The following is a 23,755-nucleotide window of genomic DNA, read 5'->3' on the forward strand; positions in this document are numbered from 1 at the left end:
GCAAAAAGACAGGTATCACGGTTGAATCACATAACAAAACACACTGGATTCAATGTATAAATTTAGCAAAAACCCTCTCTAGTAGCTTTAACGAATTCAGATTAACAATCTCCAAAAATTGTCTTCAACAATATATTGTAGAGTCTTAAGGTAATTGTGCTCTCCTTGTAATAATTACATAGTAGAGAGGATCCTCATCCTTTGTGTGTGCAAGAAAATAATCTTCTTTTTTTTCACGACCATTGACTTGTCTCTGCCGGCCAACTTAAGGAAAGGTATAATAAAAATATATTTTTAAAAAGCTTAGTGCCTATTTGATAACCATTTGAATTTTAGTTTTTATTTTTTATTTTTGTGCTAGAATATAGAGGAAAAAAAAATGGAGAATTGAAGTGAGAATGAGAGTGGAGAGATGATATCGAGAGGGAAGATGAGAGGGGAGGATGTGTGGGAGAAGTAACAAAAGTGAAGAAAAAAAAGCTATAAAAGCTGAAATCTAATTCTAATTGTTTTCACTTTCAAGTTTTTGTTTTCAGTTTGTTACTCCTCCCTCCCATCCTTCCCTCTTATCCTCTCTTTCAATCTCATCTAAACTCTCATTCTCACTCTCATTTCCTCTATACTCTTAAAAAAAAAAATTAAAAACTAAAATTGAAATGGTTATCAAACGGACCCTTAAATACCATAATGAATAGACAACCAAAAGCTTAAAAAGATAGTTCACAAATTGAACTCATTTCCTAACTTTCTTTTATATGGGATGAATCCTATCCTATTATATTGCAGACTCATCGCGTTTGAGAGAGTTGAGAAAACAAAAGCCAGATTCTATAGTATCTTCCATTTTGACCACTAGACATGAAATGCAGATTTAGTGTACTTCATCAAAACTAAGGGTATAATAAAACAGATAAAATCAAATCTCAATCACTAAATGACTTATATTGTTATCTCTATCCTGTGGATTTCGACAAAGCGGGCACGTTGCATTCAATCGAAGCCACTTGTCTACACAATTAGCATGGAAATAATGGTTGCATTTTGGTATTGTCCGCAGTGTTTCCTTGGATTGGTACTCAGACAAACATATTGGGCAAGTGTTGTCATTAGGCTTGGGCAGTTCCCAACTCTCACCTAGCAGAGTCGTGGGATATGATTCGATGGTGGGAGCATCAAGGCCAGTTACGATTGTAGGAAGTTGCCGATTGGTTACGATGGATAATTCTGTGATATGCCGGTGGTTTTGACCATTAACTTCGATCATCATTCTGCCGCACATATAGAGTACAAGCCAAATGATGAACAATAGCGGAGGAATTCCGATGGCCATCATTATGCCGTACTTTGCAGCTCTTGAGGGACCGGAAGAGGCTCTAACTGCAACATTGAATTGCATCACATTAGTTCATCATCATTCAAGTATGACAATATCTAGGATTTATGGAGAGAGAAGGCAAATATTTTCTTGTCGCACAAACGCTTATGTTGCTAAAATGTGAATACGACTGCCTATTTAGGCAAGACTGGTTTCATCGAATTAATTAATCATACCCGTGTGTATCTTGGAAGAACCAAAGCATCGAATTTCCAAGCTTTTTCCATTTTTCAACCCACAAGCCTGACCCCTTACTTCACAAGAACGACAATCAGGCACCTCCCATGTCAACTCGAGACCATCGTTAAAATGCTCCCACTCTAATGAAGTTGGAACCAAAGTTGTCGAAATTGCATTGCAATGAGGCAATAGTATCGGATCCGGTGGCAAAAGCCAACTCGTAGGCAAAGCAATGACCTTGTAGTAGTCAGTACTGAGGCAAGAGATGATGCGTGCAGGCAAGATGGATGGTTTAGAGGAGGAGCAGTTGAGGAACGTGTAGTTTATAGGGCCGCCAAAGCTCAAGTATGAAAAGGGTGAATATTCTACAAGACTGGTTTCATGGTTGAGGAGCCGTGCAGGGAGGCATTTATCAGGATCGTTGATCGTTACGACTTGGCCCTTGTAGTCAATGCTTTCAACGGTGAAGTCCCCAAAAGATGGGAGAGTGAGAATGGTTTGACTGTTGTTGTGACATGAGACATCAAACCCTGGATACCCACAACTTGAAGCTTGGTAGTTTCTTAGCTGGAAAGGGAACTTGACCAGTGGGCCGCCAGCGGTGCATGTCGAGCTACCGCAGGTGGTTTTGGTAACGGTGTGAGGAAGGAAGAGGAGGAACAAGAATAAGATGAAGAAGGTGAAGTTTTATGTTCTCCATGTAGGGAGTGAACCACAGACTGAGACGGTGATCAACTAAACCAACATTTTGGGTTGCAATGGCCATTGACCGGCCGATTACTATGACTCCATAAACCCAACATCAAGGCCAAATAACATATATATTCAATCATTTCTTTCTTTTGCATTATTCAAAGCCAAGGTGGGTGAAGATTAACGTTAGTGTTTGGGTAATGACCAGCCCAAACATATTATAAACAAATTCAACCGTATCTCTTTGGCATCATTAATTGAAGGCACAATATTAAAATATGTATTAGTAAACAAATCAAACGACGATCAGATATACATTGACTATAAACAGTTGCAAAACAATGACAAGCAAATGAATATAAAGTATATAATAACGATGGTGAAGACGATGATGATTCAATACAAAAAATAGTCCTGATTGAGTTGATAAGAGATGACCCGCTCGTCCTTCGCAATCCAAAATAACCTTTGTTTTTTAATTATATGAAACAAAGAAAATTATATGAACCCCCATATTCGTCTCGTGCATGCCAAACTAATTGGATGTGCCACATTTGGCCTTTTAATCTTGTACCGTACGTCAAATTAATTAAGCTGCACTGTATATATGATAGGGTAATGCTAAGGTTACCGCATTTTTATACCACATTATGTACCAAATCTCTAATAGAGGTGTTACGAGGGGAGATAATTCTACCGCACAAATTAAAGAAGGTGATATAAATATGAGATAACGCAATGAATAACACACCAAAGCAGCACAAAAAACATAGGAAATACTTTACAATAATTGAACTGATTTCCTAATTTCTTTTTTCTCGAAATCTTTCATATATATGGGATGAATTGTCTAGGATCTTCCCTTTTTGCAAGAAGCGTTCATGAAATCTCAATCACTTCTCCTGCGGATTTCGACAAAGTGGGCATGTTGCCTTCATTCTAAGCCACTCGTCTACACAATTAGCATGGAAATAATGGTTGCATTCTGGTATAGTCCTTAGTGTTTCCTTGGATTTGTACTCAGACAAACAAATTGGGCAACTATTGTCATTCGGCTTGGGCAATTCCCAACTCTCACCCAGCTGAGTCTTGGGATATGATTCGATAGTCGAAGCATAAAGCCCCGTTACGACCGTCGAAGGTTGTTGGCTGGTTAGGGTGGATAATTCTGTGATGGGCTGGGGGTTTTGACCTTGAACCTTTCTGTTACAAAAATGAAGTACAAGCCAAACGAAGAACAATAGCCCAGGAATTCCCACGCCCACCATTATGCCAAACTTTGCCGCTTTTGAGAGACCTGAAGAGACTTTATCTGCAATTGAATTTTATCCCATTAGTTTAGGATCAAGTATGACAACATTTAGAAAATAATTATAATAGTCTAAATTCAAAGTTTGAGGTTGGGAAGAGAACATTTATACAAAAATCACGTGATGTGGTGTGAGCATAAAGCATACCAGTATGTAAGCACTGAATTGTTGAACTTTTGCCCTTCGTCAACCCACAAGCCTGATCCCTTTCTTCACAATAACGACAATCAGGGACGTCCCATGCCAGCATGAAACCCTGGTTAATTTCCTGCCACTCAAATGAACTTGGAACCAAAGTTGTCGAAATTACAGTGCAATTAGCCAAGTTTAACCGTGGCTGAGACCAATTTGTTGGCAAAACAAGGACCTTGTAGTACTCTGTGCTTAGGCAAGAGATGATGTTTGAAGGCCAATATATTTCTTGGTCGGAAGAGCAGTTGAAGAACGTGTAGTTTTTAGTGCCCTCAAAACCCAAGTAGATAGAGAAGGGTGTGTCTTCAAAACTCAAGTCGCGGTGGAGGAACCGTTTAGGCATGCAGTTATCGGTGCCATTGATATATAGGATTTGTGCTAGGTAGCTGATGCTCTGGACGATGAAGTCCCCAGAAGATGGGAAAGTGATAATAGTTTGACTTTGGTTGTTACATGAGAGATCAAACCCAGGATATCCACAATTACTTGACACTTGGTTGTTTCTTATTTGGAAAGGAAATCGAGCCACAGGGCCGTCAATGGAGCATGTTGAGCCATTGCAAGGGGTGGCAGCTCTGTGAGGAAGGAAGAGGGAGAATAAGAATAAAATGGAGATGTTGAAGATTTCTAAGGTAGCCATGACAACAATAAACCATACCAATATTGGTTGTATTGACCTCATGACAACAATAAACCCAGTCTATATAAGGCCAACGAAACATCCCAGTCATCTCTTTCTATGCATTATTCAAAGCCATAAACCAATCATATATAGTACTAATACTCAACAATCATGTCTTTATCTCACCCCAAATACAGATCCAGTGACAAACATATGATATAAAAACGACGCGCTTTGTTTAAACAAAACAAACCAAACCAAAATCCACAATATATTGTAGGACTTATTACATGTGAGAGAGCTAACTGGGTGTTAAACAAAAGTATTTTTCCTGATGAATTAGAGTATTGTGAGCAGTTGGTACTTTGTGTGAGGAAGGCAAAATAAGAAAGAGAAGAGAAGGAGGCGATGAAGATTATTTTTTAGGCCTCGTTTGGTTCATGGGAAAGGAGGCTTGGGAATGGGAATTCAATTACTTTCCCATGTTTGGTAAGTCCAGGCATGGGAAATGGTTGCCTGGCACATGAGAAAGTATATGGGGGAAAGTGAAGCCCTCCTCTTAACTTGGATTTTGTTTTTCCTCCTCATGGGAAAGTTTGGGAAAATGAGCCAATATTCAATGCACAATTTTCATGACTATTTTGTCCCTATAAACAATTTATAATTACAACGTATCATTAAATGCATTCTTTTTTTATTTGATTTAATATGGCTATAATTGAAAAATTATACAAACTTTGTTTTCCATTCCTACTCAAAACAAACATGGAAAAGGAAACAAAGTGAAATCTCTCGGTTACTTTCCCGATATTACCAAACGTGGGAAATGAATCTTTCATTCCCATTCCTTGAGAAATGACATGGGAAATGATTTCCCCTCAAATCCATTCCGTGAACCAAACGGGGCCTTAATACTTGGGTTCACAAATAAATAACAAACCAAATTAACCACATATGCATGTATCTATCTCCTTATGGTCATTAATTAAAGGCACAACACTTTAATAATAGTATTTATACATGGCAATTTTATGTCACCTTCCAAATATTTATTGTGAATGCCAATCGTATATACCACAAAAAGTAGAAATTACATAGTGATAGTGTATCATCATGTCAGATGGCGATACTCCTACTTAGAAATTGCCATCTATTTTTAAAAGTCAAAACTAATTGCAGCTGGATATGTAATTATATAAGGTGCCTCCCCTGCGCCGCCCCTCCCTTCTCTTTCACTTCCTTGCAATATATAAGGTGCCCCTAATGAAATTTTTTTGGCTCCATCACTGGATATAGACTGTACATATATTAGCAATATACAAATCAAACGATGATCTCACAAATATACATTGACTGTAAACGGTTGCAAAACAATGACAGGCAAATGAATATAAACTATATATAATGACGATGCTAAATAAAATGAATGACACTACCAAAAAAAAAAGAGTCCTATTTGAGGTGATAAGAGATGAACCCTCTTGTCCATGCATTCTGAAATAACTTCTTCCTATTTTCATGAAATTAAAAAAAATTCCAAGAGGAAGATCAAAGGATCCCAATATTGGTCTCCTGCATTCCACAAAATAATTGGATGTGCCGTATTGGCCATCTAATCTTGTAGATTACAACAAAGTAATTACATAGGAAATACTTTACAATTGAACTCATTTCCTAACCTTTTGTTCTCGACTTCTTTCATATGGGATGAATTGTATAGCATCTTCCCTTTTGAACACTGACATGAAAAATCCAAGAAACGTTCATTAAATTATTGTTATCTCTCCTGTGGATTTCGACAAAGTGGATAGGTTGCATTCATTCTAAGCCACTCGTCTACACAATTAGCATGGAAATAATGGCTGCATTCTGGTATAGTCCTTAGTGTTTCCTTGGATTTGTACTCGGACAAACAAATTGGGCAACTGTTGTCATTCGACTTGGGCAATTCCCAACTCTCACCCAGCAGAGTCTTGGGATATGATTCGATGGTCGAAGCATCAAGCCCCGTTACGACGGTGGAAGGTTGTTGGCTGGTTAGGGTGGATAATTCTGCGATGGGATGGTGGTTTTGACCTTGATCCTCTGGACGATGAAGTCCCCAGAAGATGGGAAAGTGATAATAGTTTGACTTTGGTTGTTGCATGAGAGATCAAACCCTGCATATCCCAATTCCTTGAGAGTTGGTTGTTTATTATTTGGAAAGGAAATCAAGCCACAGGGCCATCAAAGGAGCATGTTGAGCCATTGCAATGGGTGGCAGCTCTGTGAGGAAGGAAGAGGGAGAATAAGAATAAAATGGGGATGGTGAAGATTTCTAAGGTAGCCATACCAATATTAAAAACCACACAATACTCATGACAACAATAAACCCAATCTATAAGGCCAACTAAACATACCAATCATCTATAAGATGTCTGAGGATTAACTTTTAATATTTGGGTTTACAAATAAATTACAAACCAAATTGACCGTATATGCATGTATCTATCTCATTGTCGTCATTAATTAAAGGCACAACACTTTAATAATAGTAGTCATACATGGCAATTTTATGTCCCCATCCCATCCCAAATATATATTGCGCGAATCAAATGTATGCCGATCGTATATACCACAGAAAGGAAGACGTTCATGTCCAAATCGAGTTATGCTACATGTTGTGCTTAACTTGATTATGATGTTCTAACTTGATTATGATGTATTGATGTAACTACAGAGGGAGAAACTATAGAATAGTATTTTAGTACCACATGGCATTTGCCAAGTGGTGGTACGAACGAATGACACGTGACGACAACTGAACAACAACTACTAAAAGGAAATGAGGAACTAATGTTCGTTTGAGTGGCTTAGAAGGAATGCAACATACAATTAGCATGAAAATAATGGTTGCATTCAGGTATGGTCCGCAAAACTTCCTTGGGCTGGTACTCACACAAGCATATATATTGGGCAATGTTGTCATTAGGCACAGGCAATTCCCAGCTCTCACCGAGTTGAGTCTTGGGATATGATTCGATGGTGGCACCATCAAGCCCCGCTATGTGTGTGGAAGGTCGTCGATTGGTTATGGTGGATACTTCTGCGATAGGCCGGTGGTGGTTCAGATACATTCTGTAACCCAAATAAAGCGTAAGCAATAGCAGAGGAATTCCCAAGCCCATCATTAAGCTGTACTTTTCAGCTCTTGCAGTACCTGAAGAGGAACTTGTCAGAATAGCAATATTGAACAGAGATTTAACAGAGAGAAGCAGAAAAACTTAGGAGAAGAACTGATGTATTCATTCATTGATTTTTTCAACACAGTACAGTAATAGTTTTTATACTAGCTTATCAAAGCTTTGTATATATGTTTCTAACCTCCTAACCTCTCTAACTTCTCTAACAGAACACTAACTCTTTTGCTAAAAACTGTTTAACAGTCTTAACAATATTTCAACAACTCTCTTCGTCAATCTTCTGACATGTGGCAGAGTGAGGACCGTTGATATCTTTACATGCCCCCTCAATCTCATGCTTGGAGGAGCCAAGCATGAGATTGGAACAATGATGCTGGAATAAAGGAATAGACAGCCCCTTAGTGAGAATGTCAGCAAATTGTTCCACAGATGAGACATGTTGCACAAGTAAATCACCTCGAATGACTCGTTCTCTGACAAAATGATAATCAATTTGGAGATGTTTCATTCGGGAATGAAACACCGGGTTGGAAGAGAGAGCAATAGCAGAGATATTATCACAATGAATTAAAGGAGGAACATGTAATGGGACGTGCAGATCACAGAACAACTGTCTGATCCATGCAAGTTCAGCAGCAGCAATAGCCAAAGCCCTATATTCAGCCTCAGTGGACGAACGAGAGACAGTATGTTGCTTCTTAGAAGCCCAAGAAATAGGACTAGAGCCTAAGTAAACAATAAATCCCGAAACAGATCTGCGATCATTAGGATCCCCAGCCCAGTCAGCATCACTATAAGCGTGCAGATGAAGAAGACCAGGCTTAAACCAAATACCAAAATCAAGAGTTCCTTTCAAGTACCGCAGGATTCTCTTAACTGCCACAACATGAGACTCCATGGGATTATGCATAAATTGACAAGCTTGATTCACTGAGAAGGCAATATCTGGCCTTGTGAAAGTGAGGTACTGCAGAGCACCAACAATGCTTCGATACTGCTCTGGATGAGAATAAGGTTTGCCATCATCTTTCAACAGTTTGTGATATGGGAGACAAGGAGTAGGACATGGTTTTGAATCCTGCAAATCAACCCTGTCAAGCAGTTCCTTGATATACTTAGTTTGAGACACAAACAAGCTAGCAGACTGATATGAAATTTGTAGCCCCAGAAAATAAGTCAACTAGCCCAAATCCTTCATATCAAACTCCTGAGTTAAAGCACCAATTACAGATGCAATAAGAGAGGAATTACTGCCAGTAAGAATGATATCATCAACATAAAGAAGCAAAACCACAGTACCAAGCGACGAATGTTGAATAAAGAGAGATGGATCTACATTTGAAGCTTGAAAACCCAAGCTTGGTAAAAAGCTAGTAAACCTTTCATTCCAGGCACAAGGAGCCTGTTTTAAACCATACAAGGACTTCTTGAGTCTGCAAACAAAGTCAGAAGGATGATGCTTACTCCCAAAGCCTTGAGATTGTGTCATATAAACCTCCTCTTGAAGAACCCCATGCAAGAACGCATTTTTAACATCAAGCTGCCGTAAGGACCACTGAAACTGAGCAGCAAGAGCAAGAATTAATCGAATCGTGGTTGGTTTAACTACCGGACTGAAGGTCTCATAAAAATCAATACCCTCCTCTTGACTAAAACCCTTAGCAACCAAGCGAGCCTTATGCCTAGCTATAGAACCATCTGCATTCTTCTTGATCCTATAAACCCATTTACAACCAACAAGATTCTTATGAGCTGGGAGAGGAACCAAATCCCAAGTACCTTGAGCATGAAGAGCCTCAATTTCCTCCCTCATCGCAGATTGCCATTCTGGTGATTGAGAGGCAGCCTTGAAAGAACTCGGCTCAATTGTAGATAAATCAACAGATGTAGAAGCAGAAAAAGCCTTCCTCTTGGAGATGCCATTCTTAGACCGTGTTGTCATAGGATGCAGATTTACAGGTGGCAGAGGCAAGATAACACGAAGACTTTCAGGTTGAAAATCAGGATCCACAGGGAGAGGAGACTGTGTAGTAGAAGGAAAAGCATTCAAAGGTGCAGCGGCTTCAGAGATGGGTGGGGAAGGGGAGGAAACATAAAGAGAAGGGATAGGCGATAAGACAGTATTAGTGAATGAAATAGATGGAGGAGGAGAAGGGGAAGTGAGAGACTGAGATGAAGAAATACTGACTGGATGGACAGATGTGAATGGAAACACAGTTTCATCAAAAAGAACATGTCAAGTAACAAACAGTCTATTGGTAGTGAGAGAAAAACAAATATAACCTTTATATTGTCCTGCATAGCCTAGAAAGACACAAGTAGAAGTTTTAGGCTGAAGTTTCTTTGTATTATAAGGCTTGAGCAAAGGAAAGCAAGCACAACCAAATACCCTTAGATGATTAATGGCTGGAGCAGAACCAAACAATAAGAAATAAGGAGATTTGAAATGAAGAGTTTTACAAGGCATTCTATTGATTAAGTAGACTGAAGTAGCACAAGCATGAAACCAAAATTTTGGGGGTAAATGAGCAGTTTGCAACAAAGTGATAGCAGTCTCTAAGATGTGTCTGTGTTTTCTCTCGGCTAAGCCATTTTGTTAAGGTGTATAGGGACAAGATTTATGATGAATGATACCTCTAGCAAGAAGATAATGCTGAAATTTATGACTAAGATACTCACCACCTCCATCACTTTGAAAAACTTTAAGAGAAGCAGAGAACTGAGTGACTAAGTAAGCATGAAAATTTACAAAAATAAAGTAAACTTCTGCTTTATTGAACATTGGAAAGATCCAAGTAAATCGAGTACACTCATCTACAAAGCTAACATAATATTTGAACCCCTCAACAGATATTGTTGGAGAAGGACCCCACACATCACTATGAATCACTTCTAAAGGGTTTACAGATTTTGCTGCTGGATAATGAAAAGGAAGTTTAGCTAGTTTGCCTTTTAAACAATGATGACAGACAGATTGGACTTTGTCTGAAGAAAAAGGAACCTGTAATTGACGTAAAATAGCAGTAGTAATAATATTGGAGGGATGACCAAATCGCTTGTGCCACAAACTGGTATGTACTGGATGTCCAAGAAAGCAGAAATGTTGTTTGATGAGAGAAGCAGCTGGAGTAGGATGAGGTTGTGAAGGAAAGAAAGGAATAGAATATAGGCCAGCTCTACACAGTCCCTTGAGAAGAACACTCCCTGTGAGTTTGTCCTGAATCCAAAAGCCAAAGGCATCACATATAAATCTGCAGTTATTATCTTTACATAACCGATGCACTGAAAGCAAATGCTGAGATATCTTTGGCACATGTAAAACTTTCGATAATTGTAAAGAACACTGAGGAGTATTTGTTTGCCTGTTTTGCGTTTACTCTTGTGATGGAAGGGCAAAGTTCCCCACGCCTTGAGAATCATAGACTGGTCAACAAGTCAGCTTTCTTTAGTGTGCGAGCGTGCCACTGCTAGTAATAAAAATTCTAGCAGACTTAGTTTGGAATGGATAACTTGCGCCCCAAGTTACTGATTTCGCAAACAAACGATTGTGAATCGGGTGAGGAATATCTCCCAAGTAAGTTCTTTTCTTGCCTCAGATCTGGTGAGGACTTTAACAATTTATCTCAGTATAAAGAGGTTGTTCGCCAGAATGGTTGATGGAATTTAAACTGTTTTTAGGCGAATCGCCTTTTACAAAACTATAACAATAAATACTCATGCTAGAGAGATGAAGATACAGTTGGAACTCCATTTCTGCCTGGATGGGAGGCTCTATTTGGACTGGAAATGCCCGGCCGGAGAGACGCGGGAATGGATCGACCGTTGACAACTCTGATTGCTAAGCTTCAACTATAAATCGATACCAAAGGTTGATTCTGGCGAGCTTCAATGTACCTTAAGCTTTTGTGAAGCTTCGAGTTAGCGAATCTGCGGCTTCTTGATCTGTAAGGCGTATGGTGTTCTCGAGGACTTGATGGGCTAGAGACTGCACTTTGTAAAATTTGTTGAGGTTTTCATGTTTGGGAAAAGCTCAAGCTCTACCTGTCTTGGTTTTTTGCTAAACCAAATTTGTAACGAGAGAAATCTCATTTTGAATGACTTATTTTATAAGTCTGAACCTTGGGAATTCTAATCTAAAGCTGGTTTTCACTTGGAATTCAAGTGAGCTTCTGGTTGATTTTGAGTTGTTTGTTTGATTGATGACTTGAGTGTTGGATTGATTGTTGTTTTGTGGCTCAATGAGCTTTGGTTGCTTCAATGTTTTGAAGGTTTTTTGAGATCAAGTGATCATTTTGAGTTTTTGTTTTTGATTGATTTTTTGGTTGTGTGGGTGTCCTTTCCCCTGTTCACTCCTTCTTGTATTTATAGTAAACTGTTTCTTCTCTGGAGTAGGGTGATTGTGTTTATTTATTGGGCGGCAAAGATATTTCCCCCTTTTCCTCTTCTTCTTCAGTTTTGGCAGATAGGCTCTCGGATAGGCAATTACTTCCCTGATTTTCTTGAAAAGGAACCTAATCTCTTTCCCAATTTCTCACGCCTTGTGATATTTTACCCGACAGCTCCTCGCTTTCCTGCTTATCCTCTCTCGAGATTGTAACTTGCTTATCTCCTTGGGAGAATTACCTTCTCTGAAAGGACAGAAGAAAAAATCTCTGAATATACATATATAAGAGGGATTTGATCTTCGTTTTTTCAGAATCAACTTGATGTCATGAACCCTTCAATCACTTCTTCTATGACATCGCCATTGCTGACTTTCTTTATCCCAGAGATGTCACGTGGGATTGTTCCTATTTATGGGCTCCCTCTTCTCTGTTATATTGGGCTGTGAGGCCCAAATCACTTTGTTTGCTCTGATGAGCCTTGGGTGGACTCTTTTTTGGGCTTCCATCTTTACTGGGTGTGTCAATTTTGGAACAGATTCAAGGAAGAAGAGCCAATCTGAAATATTCAAACCTGAACCCCCTGCAGTGGTGATTGTCTCATTTCCAGAGAAAGGGGTAGCAAGACTAAGTTGAGACAAATCAGAAGTCATATGGGTTGTTGCTCCAGTGTCAGCTACCCAAAATTGCTCAGTTGACGAGGAAGGAGAACAATTGGCATGCATTGCAGTAAGATTGGATGAAGGAGGTTTGCCTTGATAGGAAAAATTGCCCCTGTGGTAACACTGGATAGCGGTGTGGCCATATTTCCAACAAATTTGGCATTGAACAGAGGAATTAGGACCTGTGAATTGCTGATGTCGTTGATAACAATCAGCAGCTAGATGACCTTTCTTGTTGCATATTTGACAAATTGGAATATCAGTACCCGAACCAAGGATGCCAGGCAGAATTAGGTGGAGCTTGATATGGTCTTGGACCAGATGAAAACTGATGCCGAGGTCTGCCTCTTTCTCGATAGAAGGAACCTCTATTAGGGCCAGAGTGGAAACCACCATTATGTGAAAAAGAGCCATCATTAGAGCTAGAGTGGAAACCTCCATTGACACCACTATTGACACCACCATTGTGGCTAGATGAAATAGAAGATGGGATAGATGTGGAAGTGTCAGCAAGAACAAGAGATTTTCCTTTGAATGATTGATTGTTCGCCATCATCGCAGAGGCAAAAGGAGTGGCAGAGGTAGTATGTTCAAGAATGGCCTCTTCAGCAAGCAACTGAGATCTAAAATCTTTGAGAGAGAGCACATTTTCCCTGCCTCGAACCATACACCGAAACGTATTATATTCTAGGGGAAGACCATTAAGAGCCAAGATCACAATATCATCATCATCAAAGGAAACCCCAGCAGCAGCAAGATGATCTCTAGCATCCTTTATCTTTTGCAAGTATTGAGAGACTGGTTCAACACCCTTCTTGATATTCTGAAGCTCACTTTTCATCTGAAAAATCCTAGCTTTGGTAACAGTAGAGAATCTGTCCTTCAACTGAACCCACATATCATGAGAACTAGTACACCCGATAACATATGAGATTGCAGTAGAAGAAAGAGTTGCAATTAGCAATTGCATCAAGGCACGATCATGCATTTTCCACACTGTATAAGCATCAGTTTGTACACCTTCAACATCAGAATTTTCATCAAAATGAGCAGGACACAGCCGTGAACCATCAACAAACCCCAATAAGCTATGACCTTCAAGAAGAAGCTGCATCTGAAAATTCCATGTGAGGTAATTTGTATCATCAAGCTTAACTGTCACAGAAGCAGAGACAGTGGGAATTAAGGTAGTAATTGGAGATTGAATAATCTGAAGTTGAGTAGCAGTCACCATGATGAGTATTTAGGGAGATAATATCTTGAGAAGAAAAGAAATAGGCAATAGAACAAGCAGAAGATTCTGTGAGGCAAAAGAACAAACAGTTGGTAGGCAGAGCAAAAGACTACGAAAGTAGTGAGAAAGAAGAGAGAAAGAAACCCGAGAATTTTAACAAAGAAGAAGAAATGAGAAGATACAGATAGAAGAACAGAGATTGTAAGCAAAGAAGAGGAATGCGGAAGCAAAGAAGCTCAGGATCGTACTATGGCTCTTGATACCATGTCAGAATGCTTTATTGAACATTGGAAAGATCCAAGTAAATCGAGTACACTCATTTACAAAGCTAACATAATATTTGAACCCCTCAACAGATATTGTTGGAGAAGGACCCCACACATCACTATGAATCACTTCTAAAGGGTTTACAGATTTTGCTGCTGGATAATGAAAAGGAAGTTTAGCTAGTTTGCCTTCTAAACAATGATGACAGATAGATTGGACTTTGTCTGAAGAAAAAGGAACCTGTAATTGACGTAAAAGAGCAGTAGTAATAATATTGGAGGGATGACCAAATCGCTTGTGCCACAAACTGGTATGTACTGGATGTCCAAGAAAGCAGAAATGTTGTTTGATGAGAGAAGCAGCTGGAGTAGGATGAGGTTGTTTGATTAAGCTCAATTGAGCACAACTACAGACTTTATATCAGCTGAGTTAAAGCCTTGTTCACGTGTTTTCTAACCTCTCTAACATCTCTAACCTTCTCTTATCAATACTAACAGTTTTCCTAAACTGCCTAACAGGTCTAACAATATCTCAACAGCTTTATTCTTCAATCTTCTTACACGTGGCAGCACTAGGTACCTGCAAAACTTAATTGCATCCCATTAGTTCACCATCAATTATAACTGCACGTTTGATTTATATATATATATATATATATATATATGAATTTGTACCCGACTTTCATTTTGGTCTTCTAATTTACTAAATTTGTAATTTCTGGTCTCGTCTAATTGTGTCAAAGCTGGCAATTTGATCATTCTGTCAAATTCCGTCAAAATGGGTAGGTCATTTTTTGGGTGATTTGCACATGATTGACGATTCTACCTCTCAAATTAACGGTCATATTGACAGAATAACCAAATTGTCCCTATAACACAATTGGAGAATGCTAGAAATTAAACACTAAATTAAAGGGCCAAAATGAATTTCGGATCCATATTCAGCCACCATCGTATATATGTGTAATATGTGTAGCATCACTAATAATCAAAGAGCATACCGAAATGTGAACCAGAGCATTGAATTTTCAAACTTTAGTGATTCTTCAAACCACAAACCTGGCCTCCTAATTCACAGGAACGACATCCAGGCATGTCCTATGTCAACTCGGCACCACGGTTCGGATAATCCCACTCGAATGTACTTGGAACCAAAGTTGTCAAGATCACAGAGCAATTTATAGGCAACGGTTCATCAAATGGTGGTGAAAACCAACGTGTTGGCACAGCAATGACCTTGTAGTTGTCACTGCCAAGGCAAAAGATGGGTGTTGTATCCCCTTTATAAGAGGAGCAGTTGAGGAACGTGTAGTTTGTAGGGTTCAAGTATGAAAATGGTGAATATACAAGGCTGATGTCATGGTTGAAAAATCGTTTAGCCAGGCAGTTGCCCGGGTAGTTGATCCATACTCTTTGCTCCATGTAGTTGATGCTTTGGACGATGAAGTCTCCAGAGGATGGGAGAGAGAGAATGGTTTGGTTTCGGTTGTTACATGAGAGATCGAACCCTGGATACCCACAATTACTTGGGACTTGGTTGTTTCTTAGTTGGAAAGGGAAACGAACCAGTAGGCCGCCAGCGGTGCATGTTGAACTACCGCAGGCGGTGGTTTTTGCAGCGCTCTGTGGAAGGAAGAGGAGGAATAGGGATATGGTCGAGAAGGTGGAGATTTCTAAGGTAGCAGCTATGTAGCCATCTGAGTGCGGCATAGCAATAGAATATGCGGTGAAAACTATACCAATATGAGTCTATAATATGGGCGGCCTATGACTGTGACAATAAACCCAAATATCATAAGCCTAATCAACCACATCTCTCTCTGCCTCATCGATAAATGACATATACCTTTGTTTATAGAAAGTAAAAATATGAGATAAATGATTACGTAAAAAAAAACTATATACACAAGCCAAATCTTTAAAGAAAAAGACTAGTAAAGATTAGTTTTGAAAGTGCTTCTATAAAAAGCACTTCTGCACCAAAGAATTTTTGTCAGAAACTCTTTTATTAAAACAACGTTGAAATTTTTTTTGTTAATATCACTGTTTGTTCGATTGATTTCGACAAATGGGGCAAGTTGCATTCAATCTAAGCCACTCATCTATACAACTGGCATGAAAATAATGGCTGCAACCTGGTATAGTCCTCAGTATTGCCTTGGCTTTGTACTCTCCCAAACATATAGGGCAAGTGTTGTCCTTGGGCTCGGGCAATTCCAAACTCTCACCAAGCTGAGTCTGAGGATATGACTCGATGGTCTGACCATCAAGCCCCATTCTGAGCATTTGAGGTTCTCGATTGCTTACTGTGGAATGTTCAGCAATTGGCTGGTGGGACCGACTACCGGCACTTATCAAGTCACAAACACAACCCGCAATCCCAATGATGCACAAAAGCCCAGGAATTCCCATGCTTATGATTATGCCAAACTTTGCAACTCTTGAGAGACCTGAAGAGACTGAATTTGCAACAATATAAGGAATACCATTAGTTCATGCTCAAGTATGATGAAAATATTAATTAGGACGTGTGTTATTAATTGCAATGGACCATGAATTTGTATCGAGTTAATTTTTAATTTCATACGTTCTTTAATTATGTCACGCCTGATAATTTGCTATTTTCGTCAAATTCCGTCAATATGACCTCGAAATGAGTATAACCAAATTGACGATTCTACCCGTCAAATTAACGGTTTGACCAAATTACCATGCATGATACAACTGAAGGACCAAAATAAAATCCAGGTGTAACATATATATATTTCATAATATTTACTCAAAAAAACATACAGTAATCTGAAGGATCAAGGCATTTAATTTGCGAACTTGCACTGTCGAATCCACAATAAAGACCAGCTGCTTCACAAGAAAGACATTCAGGCTCGAGCCATCGCAGCTGAACACCTTGCAACGGATCAAATAAGCTGGGAACCAAAGCTGTTGAAATCACAACGCACTGCCCTGAAACGTTACCCGGCGGCAATAACAAGCTCGTTGGCGCTGCAATGACCTTGTAGTTCTCATTGCTTAAGCAAGAAATTGATGCAAAAGTCCATGTTGCTGCAGCTGCAGCTGCAGCCGAGCAGTTGAGGAACGTGTAGGTTTCGAGGCCATGCGCGTAGATGAAGGGTGAATCTTTAAGAGTGATGTCATGGTCGAGGAACCGCTTAGGGAGGCAGTTATCGGGGTCGTTGATCGATACGATTTGGTCCTTGTAACTGATGGTCTGGACGATGAAGTCTCCGGAAGATGGGAGAGTGAGAATGGTTTGAGATTCTTTGTTGCACAAGAGATCAAACCCTGGATATCCACAACGTGAGGGTTGAAGGTTGCTTATCCGAAAAGGGAAGCGAACCGAGAGGCTACCGGCTGTGCATTTTGAACGAGGACATGTGGTAGCTCTTGCTGGTGTGTGAGGAAGGAAGAAGAACAAGAAGAATAACAAGGTGAAGATTTCTAAGGTGGCCATATGAGCTAGGCGGGGAAAACCAGACCAATATATAGGTAGTGGCCGCCGGCTTACTATATATGACTATGCCATGACAAAACAAACCAAACAAATAACATCGTCCACGTTAACTAAGGAAACTATTGTATTACAAAACAATCATTGTCTCTATCGATTGCAACCCCCAAGTGTATTATGTACAAAACAAATGACACCCATACCTTATTAAATTATGGCAAAAAGTGACAAAGAAGCAAAAAATAGATCATCGAATTCTATGGCGATGGTAAAGAAGTTGAAGATGAAGACATTGAAGACGAAGGGGTTACAAGAGCTGAGCCCTCCGGTGACTTCCTGCAAACGGGGCACGTTGCGTTCATTTTGAGCCACTCGTCTACACAACTAGCATGGAAGTAATGGTTGCACTCTGGTATAGTCCTCAGTTCTTCCTTGGGTTGGTACTCACCCAAACATATGGAGCAAGTGGTGTCGTTGGACTTGGGCAACCTCCGACTCTCCCCTAGCAAAGTTCTCGGGTACGATTCGATAGTTGGACCGTCGAGGCCCACTACAACGATAGCGGGCTGCTGAGAAGCTGAGGTAGATAGGTCCATGTTTGGCCGGTTGCGGCGACCATAAGCATTTATTCTGCCGCAGACATAACTTGCTAGTCCAAGGATGCATAAGATCCCGGGTATTCCCACGCCTATGATTATGCCGTATTTTGCAGTTCTTGGAAGACCTGAAATTGCAATAGACGACGTTAGTATTTCGCAAAATTCTTTTGTCCTTTTTTTTAATAATAAACTATAATGAACAATTGGTGCATTTACACATCACTAATGACGTAATGTAATTTATTAAAAATAGAAAATTAAGACTTCTCAGAAGTTGGACGCTGATGATCATGGCATTAAATGTTTGAAGCTGTAAGTTGGTAAGCATGGAAACTCTCAGTCAAGCTACGCGTTTGTTCATCCCTCATTTCTAGGTTGACTATGGATAAAGACAAAAGGTTCACAACAGTCCAAAGGTCAAACTAGGCTATAATTAAAAGGCGATACCATGCTACGTGGCATTACGTGTCACTGCCACGTAGTGGCTTTGCTAATGATTGAAAGAGATGTCCTAACCACAAGTATGAATAATATTTGGGTGCACATCCATGTTCAACTCAGTTGTGATTTAGAAATCTGAATCATTTTAATCATAATATGGGTATACGGTGAGAATTCAAAAGCACAAGTGAAGTGGACATGAAAGTTCAGTCTGATGTGCCCTCCCAGGAATTGACCTAGTCATTTTGTTTACCTGATAAGACATTATTCTCTCTCCATCGAGGTTTATTCAACTCAGGTGAAAATATTGGGATAATTCTAATTTTTCGTTTCCAACTAATTCCGAATAAGCCAAAAATCATTTATGTGGAGAAATAGGTTGTTTTAAGTGATTTTGTGGGGATTCGCTTAAAATCACTTAAAGTATTTATATTTTAAAAAAACACATAGGAGATAATTTTTCCAAAAAAAGATAACCAGAATAACTACCAAACAAGTGCTAAGTCACAGTACTTAACCAATTCCAAAGCCGAGAAAATACACGCTAAAGTCACATCATCAATTTTCCATATATGAGAATAACAAAAACAAAAACTAATGTTCTATTAAAAATGTATCTGACATGTTAACGTACGTTCAAACAAAATTTCTACCTGATCAATGATTTGGATTAAAAATCTATAATCAAAAAAATAGTATCTTAAACTGTTTATCAAAACGAAATTTCCCAATAAAATTGTGGTAAACTTTACGCATGATAAGTGAGTGAAATTAAATTAATTTCATAGCTGTTGTTAATTACTTTCAATCATGCACATAATTAATTACATATATATCAGCGAGTAATTCGAAAACCTACCTTTTCTTTTAGCCTTCGGATCAGAGCAGACAATCTGACTATCTCTGTTTAACCCACAATCTCTTCCACTGGTTTCGCAAACTCTACAATCAGGCGTTGACCAAGTCAATGCAACATCTTCTATGGCATCTCCAAATACACCCAATTCATTTGCAGCTCTTGCCGGAACCCGAACACTCGAAATAGCGCACGAAAGTCCTGACGACGAAGGTGACGGCGACGGTGACGTAGCCGTAGACTGAAGCCAATTATCGTACGCTCCCGACGGCATAGCAAAGACCGTGTGATTCTCACCGCTGAGGCAGGAAATATTCCTGGCCGTGGCTGGAATCGACGTCGCCTGAGGCGAGCAGTTGAGGAACGTGTACATTTGGAAACTATGGATGCGGAACGGCGTCGTGTCGAGGAGGTTGTCGAAGCTGCGGTCTAGGAAGCGTTTGGGGAGGCAGTGATCGGGGTCGTTGACAGTAAGTGTTTGGTGACCGTAATCTATGGTTTGGACTATGAAGTTATTGCCACTAAAGTTTGAGAGAGAGAGTGTGGTTTGAAGGGTCTGGTTGTTGCATGAGAGGTCAAACCCTGCATACCCACAACGCCGGAGTTGGAATCCCTGAAGCCGGAAAGGGAACCGGACTGTCGGTCCGCGCGGGCAGCTTGAGGGAGGGCAGGAAGCCTGTGTTGGAATGATAAAGAAGAAGATCAACAAGAGTAAGAATGAGAAGAAGAGCTCTGAGGCAGCCATTTGATAGTGAAAACTAGAAATGAGCTGTTTGGTGGAGGGTTTGAGCTAGTTAGGCATAGAGTGGTTCATAGCTAACCTCGACATTTTTATGATGAATTATTGTGAAAAGAAAATGTAAACGGTTTGACATTACAGTTGGGCTAGAGACCTCGTGACGTGCATGTGGGGGTGGAATCTGGGCGAATGTCATCGCCTTCAGACTTGTTTTCTTTTGGATACTAAATTTGGGTGGCATGGCATAATGGAAGAAGTCAGCGTTTGATACAAGAAGAAAATTGTTGGGTCTATGAAGGCTTTTTGAATGTGGCTTCAAACTCACATCACATGGGGTGAGATGAGGGAGTCTAATCATGTTTGGGGCTTTCGACAAGTTTACAGTTTGTTTACCAAGACCATCTGAATCTTCTAAATTTAATTCATCAAACATTATATTTATTTTTATTAACCCATTTGACAAGACCAAGTCTACTTTTGAACAATTTCTAGAGAATATATGACCTAGGCTGGAAATTAAGATAAGAGTCACATCCTATAGTCCACTGATTCTATGCATACTTTTCAGAGAAACCCAACAAATAATGTCAAAACTAAATTAATTTCAAATAATAATAATAATAATAATATCGATTATATATTTACATGAATGACTCACAATCGTTAATTACATAAACTTCGAACTAGATCTCACATCGAACAACGGTTTATAATCACTTATATATTCTTACTCTTTGTTCCCCTTACAAAATATCTTGATGACTTTTTGTTCCCCTCACCGTCTTCTTTAATCCAGGCACCATTATATTGCACGTCAGCTTTTTAGAATAGTATGTTTGTTAAAGTTTATCTGATTCCGACCAAAAAGAAAATATGAATTCTGTAATTAATCAAGATTTCGACCAGTGCTTGGCTTAATTAATTTTTAAAGGGCAGTGAGATAGACGTCAGTAATAAAGAATCAAAAGAAAAGAAAATATGGCGCTGAAACACTACATAATAAAACCAAAAAATATTCATATACCATTGACAAAAACACAATAATTTACGATAAATTGATATTTAATTATGTTTGGTTGGAAAAGATTTTCACGTCACTAACTGATGTGAAACACGATATGAACTTCCAAGTCATATACCCACTACTAGAAAATCTTATTATAAGTCACACTAACAGATAACCTATGGCCTATATCCATGTTTGTTATAAATAATTCATGTCGTGATTAAAGGGTGTTGGCCACCACAGATTGACCACATAACACAAAATTGTGCTAGTTGTGGTTGTTGCCATTAACTTTCGATACTAACATCACCTACTTTATTTACTTAAAATTTGACGCTTGAAGCCTTATATATCCAAAAATAGCCGTGAACTACTGACGAAGCACCATAGAAGCCGGTCGATGATGTTGTGACGGTTGACGGTGGGGCATCTCATGGGTACGATATAACAATGATGGAGGCTATGATCAGCGGTTAGGCATATTGATTAAAGTGAGGATCGTTTGAGTTGCAAGAAGAAAAGATGATGTGGTAGGATTGAATTTTTAAGTAATTAAATTATATGATGTGGAATATGACTTGGAAAGACATGTCGTGCTAGATCATGGTGTATATAAGTTGGTGTCCATAAAATTATTGTATCAAAAATGTATCGAGAATATTTATTCTATGATACTTAAGCAAGATCTAGAAATTCAGAAGTCACTTTTAGCTCAAATCCGTACGAATAACATGACAAAATGCATTCCTAAAAGTAGTAATAATGCCTCTGAGGCATTGCAGCAGCAACTAAACAAAGTGCAGCAGAAGATACCCACAAGGACAGCAGCAAGGACTACAACCGCAACAATCGCATGTGAGGTCAAAGTTGCGATCATAGCCACAACTAGAATCTTGGTGTCCGTTTAGACGAAACGAGAATCAAATAACCTGCAAATTGGCGCCGCAACTTATGTCCTCACAAATTTAGAATATCAACACTTGTCGCTATGTGTGGAAGAAAACTAAACAAGAAAGTTGTTATAATACACAGCTCTAATATCATAGCCATGTTTGATGTGCTAATTGTTCGAGAGAGAGAGTGAGGTTATGTTTGTACCATATTTTGTAAATGGACCGAAAAATGTTCTATTTCTCAAAAGAATATATTTTGAAGTCCAGGCCCAATATCCTTTTCTATTCTTTAAAAGACAAAAGAAACCATCTTGCTTAGTGGGCCGTCAATAAGCAAGGGAAATTAATAGAAGCCCACAAGTCAGAAAGCCCAGGTCTTTGAGTCGCACTGAAGTAAAAAAATCGGTAATCGTTGCACATTGACCCACGTGAGGGTCTGAAGAAGATTGTCACAATTAATGACGACTTGACCTTTTTCTCACCCAACAAGAAAGCAAACTGGACAAAAGCCACCATAACCAGAGGGAGCCGAATTGCCAACTAGATTTTCGGGTACAAAGGACTCATGTCATGGGAATATTGCAAGAGACCAGCGGTTTTGTTAGAAGCATCTCATCATCCCACCTATGAACCGGTCAAGATCAATAGATCAGCAGCTGACTTTGGATAACAGCCACATATCCTCTTTCAACTTTCATCATTGAAGTTTTGCCTATAAATAAAGAGCCTTTACCACAGAAGAAAAGGACTCTCTCTCCAAATTAGACTCAACATCTCGAAAACACTTGAAAAAACTCAAGATCTTTTCAAACTAACCTGCTTAATTTCCAAATAACCAGTTGACAACTCATGCGTTCATCTTTGTTGCTCTGTCATCTTCATGGTATGATTTTCTTTTAAATGATTAGTTTGAATTCATGTATCCATCTAACTGGATAGAGAAATCTCCTGTTCTTCTTTGCATTGTAATTTATATTTCGAATTAGTTAAATGGATAAATTTAGAACTCTCATCTTCCTTTTGCTATCAAGTTAAAATCAAATAAAGAGATTTTGGAATATACCTTGACTGTTTCATTAAACATTTGTTGTTTAATCGCTTTAATATATTTAAATGTTTTGGTAGATTAATTTAATTTCCCTTCCTTATCACTCGGACCTAAGATAAAGGTCTAGGCCCGAATAGGGCTATATTAATCCAAAAATAGAAGGTTGATTTGGGCCCGAGTTACTTTGTTGGGCCTGAAATTGACTGGAATATTGACCCTATCTAAGGGTCAATTGAATTTGAACTAGGTTTCTAAACCCAAATAGGGTATCATTAACCACGATCTTGGTTTCCTCCTTGTTTGATTAGGTATTGCTCGTATTTGTCAAACTGACACACACGAATGAAAGAATATTGAAGTCCTTTTAGTTGAGGCATAAAAAAGAACTTATCCAGGCCATACCCCCTTAAAGCATGGCTTGAGTAGAGGTCCAGAACAATTGCAAACACAACAAATCAACACACCACACTGCTGACACCATGTCTATTGGGCTGGTTTCATACCTAATAGTGGCATGCCTACACGATTCCTGAATCAGGACAGAGGGAGCAAACCAACAAGGCTCTGCCCGAGCTCGCCGCTCCTATCAACCTGATTCAACTTTCA

The 23,755-nt window shown here is 39.2% G+C and overlaps 4 protein-coding genes across 4 annotated transcripts; all 4 read right to left on the bottom strand.

Moving 5' to 3' along the window:
• Window positions 1-911: 911 nt before the first annotated feature.
• Window positions 912-2,197, bottom strand: LOC103337717 (RING-H2 finger protein ATL22-like; the record flags this gene model as incomplete). Its single annotated transcript, XM_089041293.1, has 2 exons — window positions 912-1,371; window positions 1,573-2,197. Coding segments are annotated over 2 exons (1,080 nt in total), but the record flags the coding sequence as incomplete, so codon positions are not given.
• Window positions 2,198-3,141: 944 nt separating this feature from the next.
• LOC148915237 (RING-H2 finger protein ATL22-like) lies at window positions 3,142-4,390 on the bottom strand. Its single transcript, XM_089041294.1, has 2 exons — window positions 3,706-4,390; window positions 3,142-3,560 (listed from the first exon to the last, which is right to left on the bottom strand). Exons 1-2 carry the CDS (start codon window positions 4,388-4,390, stop codon window positions 3,142-3,144), a joined length of 1,104 nt encoding a protein of 367 aa, XP_088897420.1.
• Window positions 4,391-16,841: 12,451 nt separating this feature from the next.
• Window positions 16,842-17,570, bottom strand: LOC103337716 (putative RING-H2 finger protein ATL21A). Its single transcript, XM_089055629.1, has one exon. The coding sequence runs from the start codon at window positions 17,568-17,570 to the stop codon at window positions 16,878-16,880; it is 693 nt and encodes a 230-aa protein (XP_088911755.1). The 3' UTR covers window positions 16,842-16,877.
• Window positions 17,571-17,646: 76 nt separating this feature from the next.
• LOC103337715 (RING-H2 finger protein ATL20-like) lies at window positions 17,647-20,551 on the bottom strand. The gene is made up of 2 exons (XM_016795667.2): window positions 19,467-20,551; window positions 17,647-18,291 (listed from the first exon to the last, which is right to left on the bottom strand). Exons 1-2 carry the CDS (start codon window positions 20,206-20,208, stop codon window positions 17,825-17,827), a joined length of 1,209 nt encoding a protein of 402 aa, XP_016651153.2. The 5' UTR covers window positions 20,209-20,551; the 3' UTR covers window positions 17,647-17,824.
• Window positions 20,552-23,755: the final 3,204 nt, after the last annotated feature.

The sequence above is a fragment of the Prunus mume genome, linkage group LG7, assembly GCF_029339155.1.
Source record: "Prunus mume cultivar Tortuosa linkage group LG7, ASM2933915v1, whole genome shotgun sequence".
NCBI classification, from domain to species: Eukaryota; Viridiplantae; Streptophyta; class Magnoliopsida; order Rosales; family Rosaceae; genus Prunus; species Prunus mume.

Coding starts and splice junctions, on each gene's coding strand:
- LOC148915237 (XM_089041294.1), bottom strand. CDS start 4,390: ATGGCTACCTTAGAAATCTTCAACATCTCCATTTTATTCTTATTCTCC. Junction 3,561..3,705: donor AATTCAGTGCTTACATACTG/GTATGCTTTATG, acceptor ATTCAATTGCAG/ATAAAGTCTCTTCAGGTCTC.
- LOC103337716 (XM_089055629.1), bottom strand. CDS start 17,570: ATGGCCACCTTAGAAATCTTCACCTTGTTATTCTTCTTGTTCTTCTTC.
- LOC103337715 (XM_016795667.2), bottom strand. CDS start 20,208: ATGGCTGCCTCAGAGCTCTTCTTCTCATTCTTACTCTTGTTGATCTTC. Junction 18,292..19,466: donor TCCGAAGGCTAAAAGAAAAG/GTAGGTTTTCGA, acceptor TTGCAATTTCAG/GTCTTCCAAGAACTGCAAAA.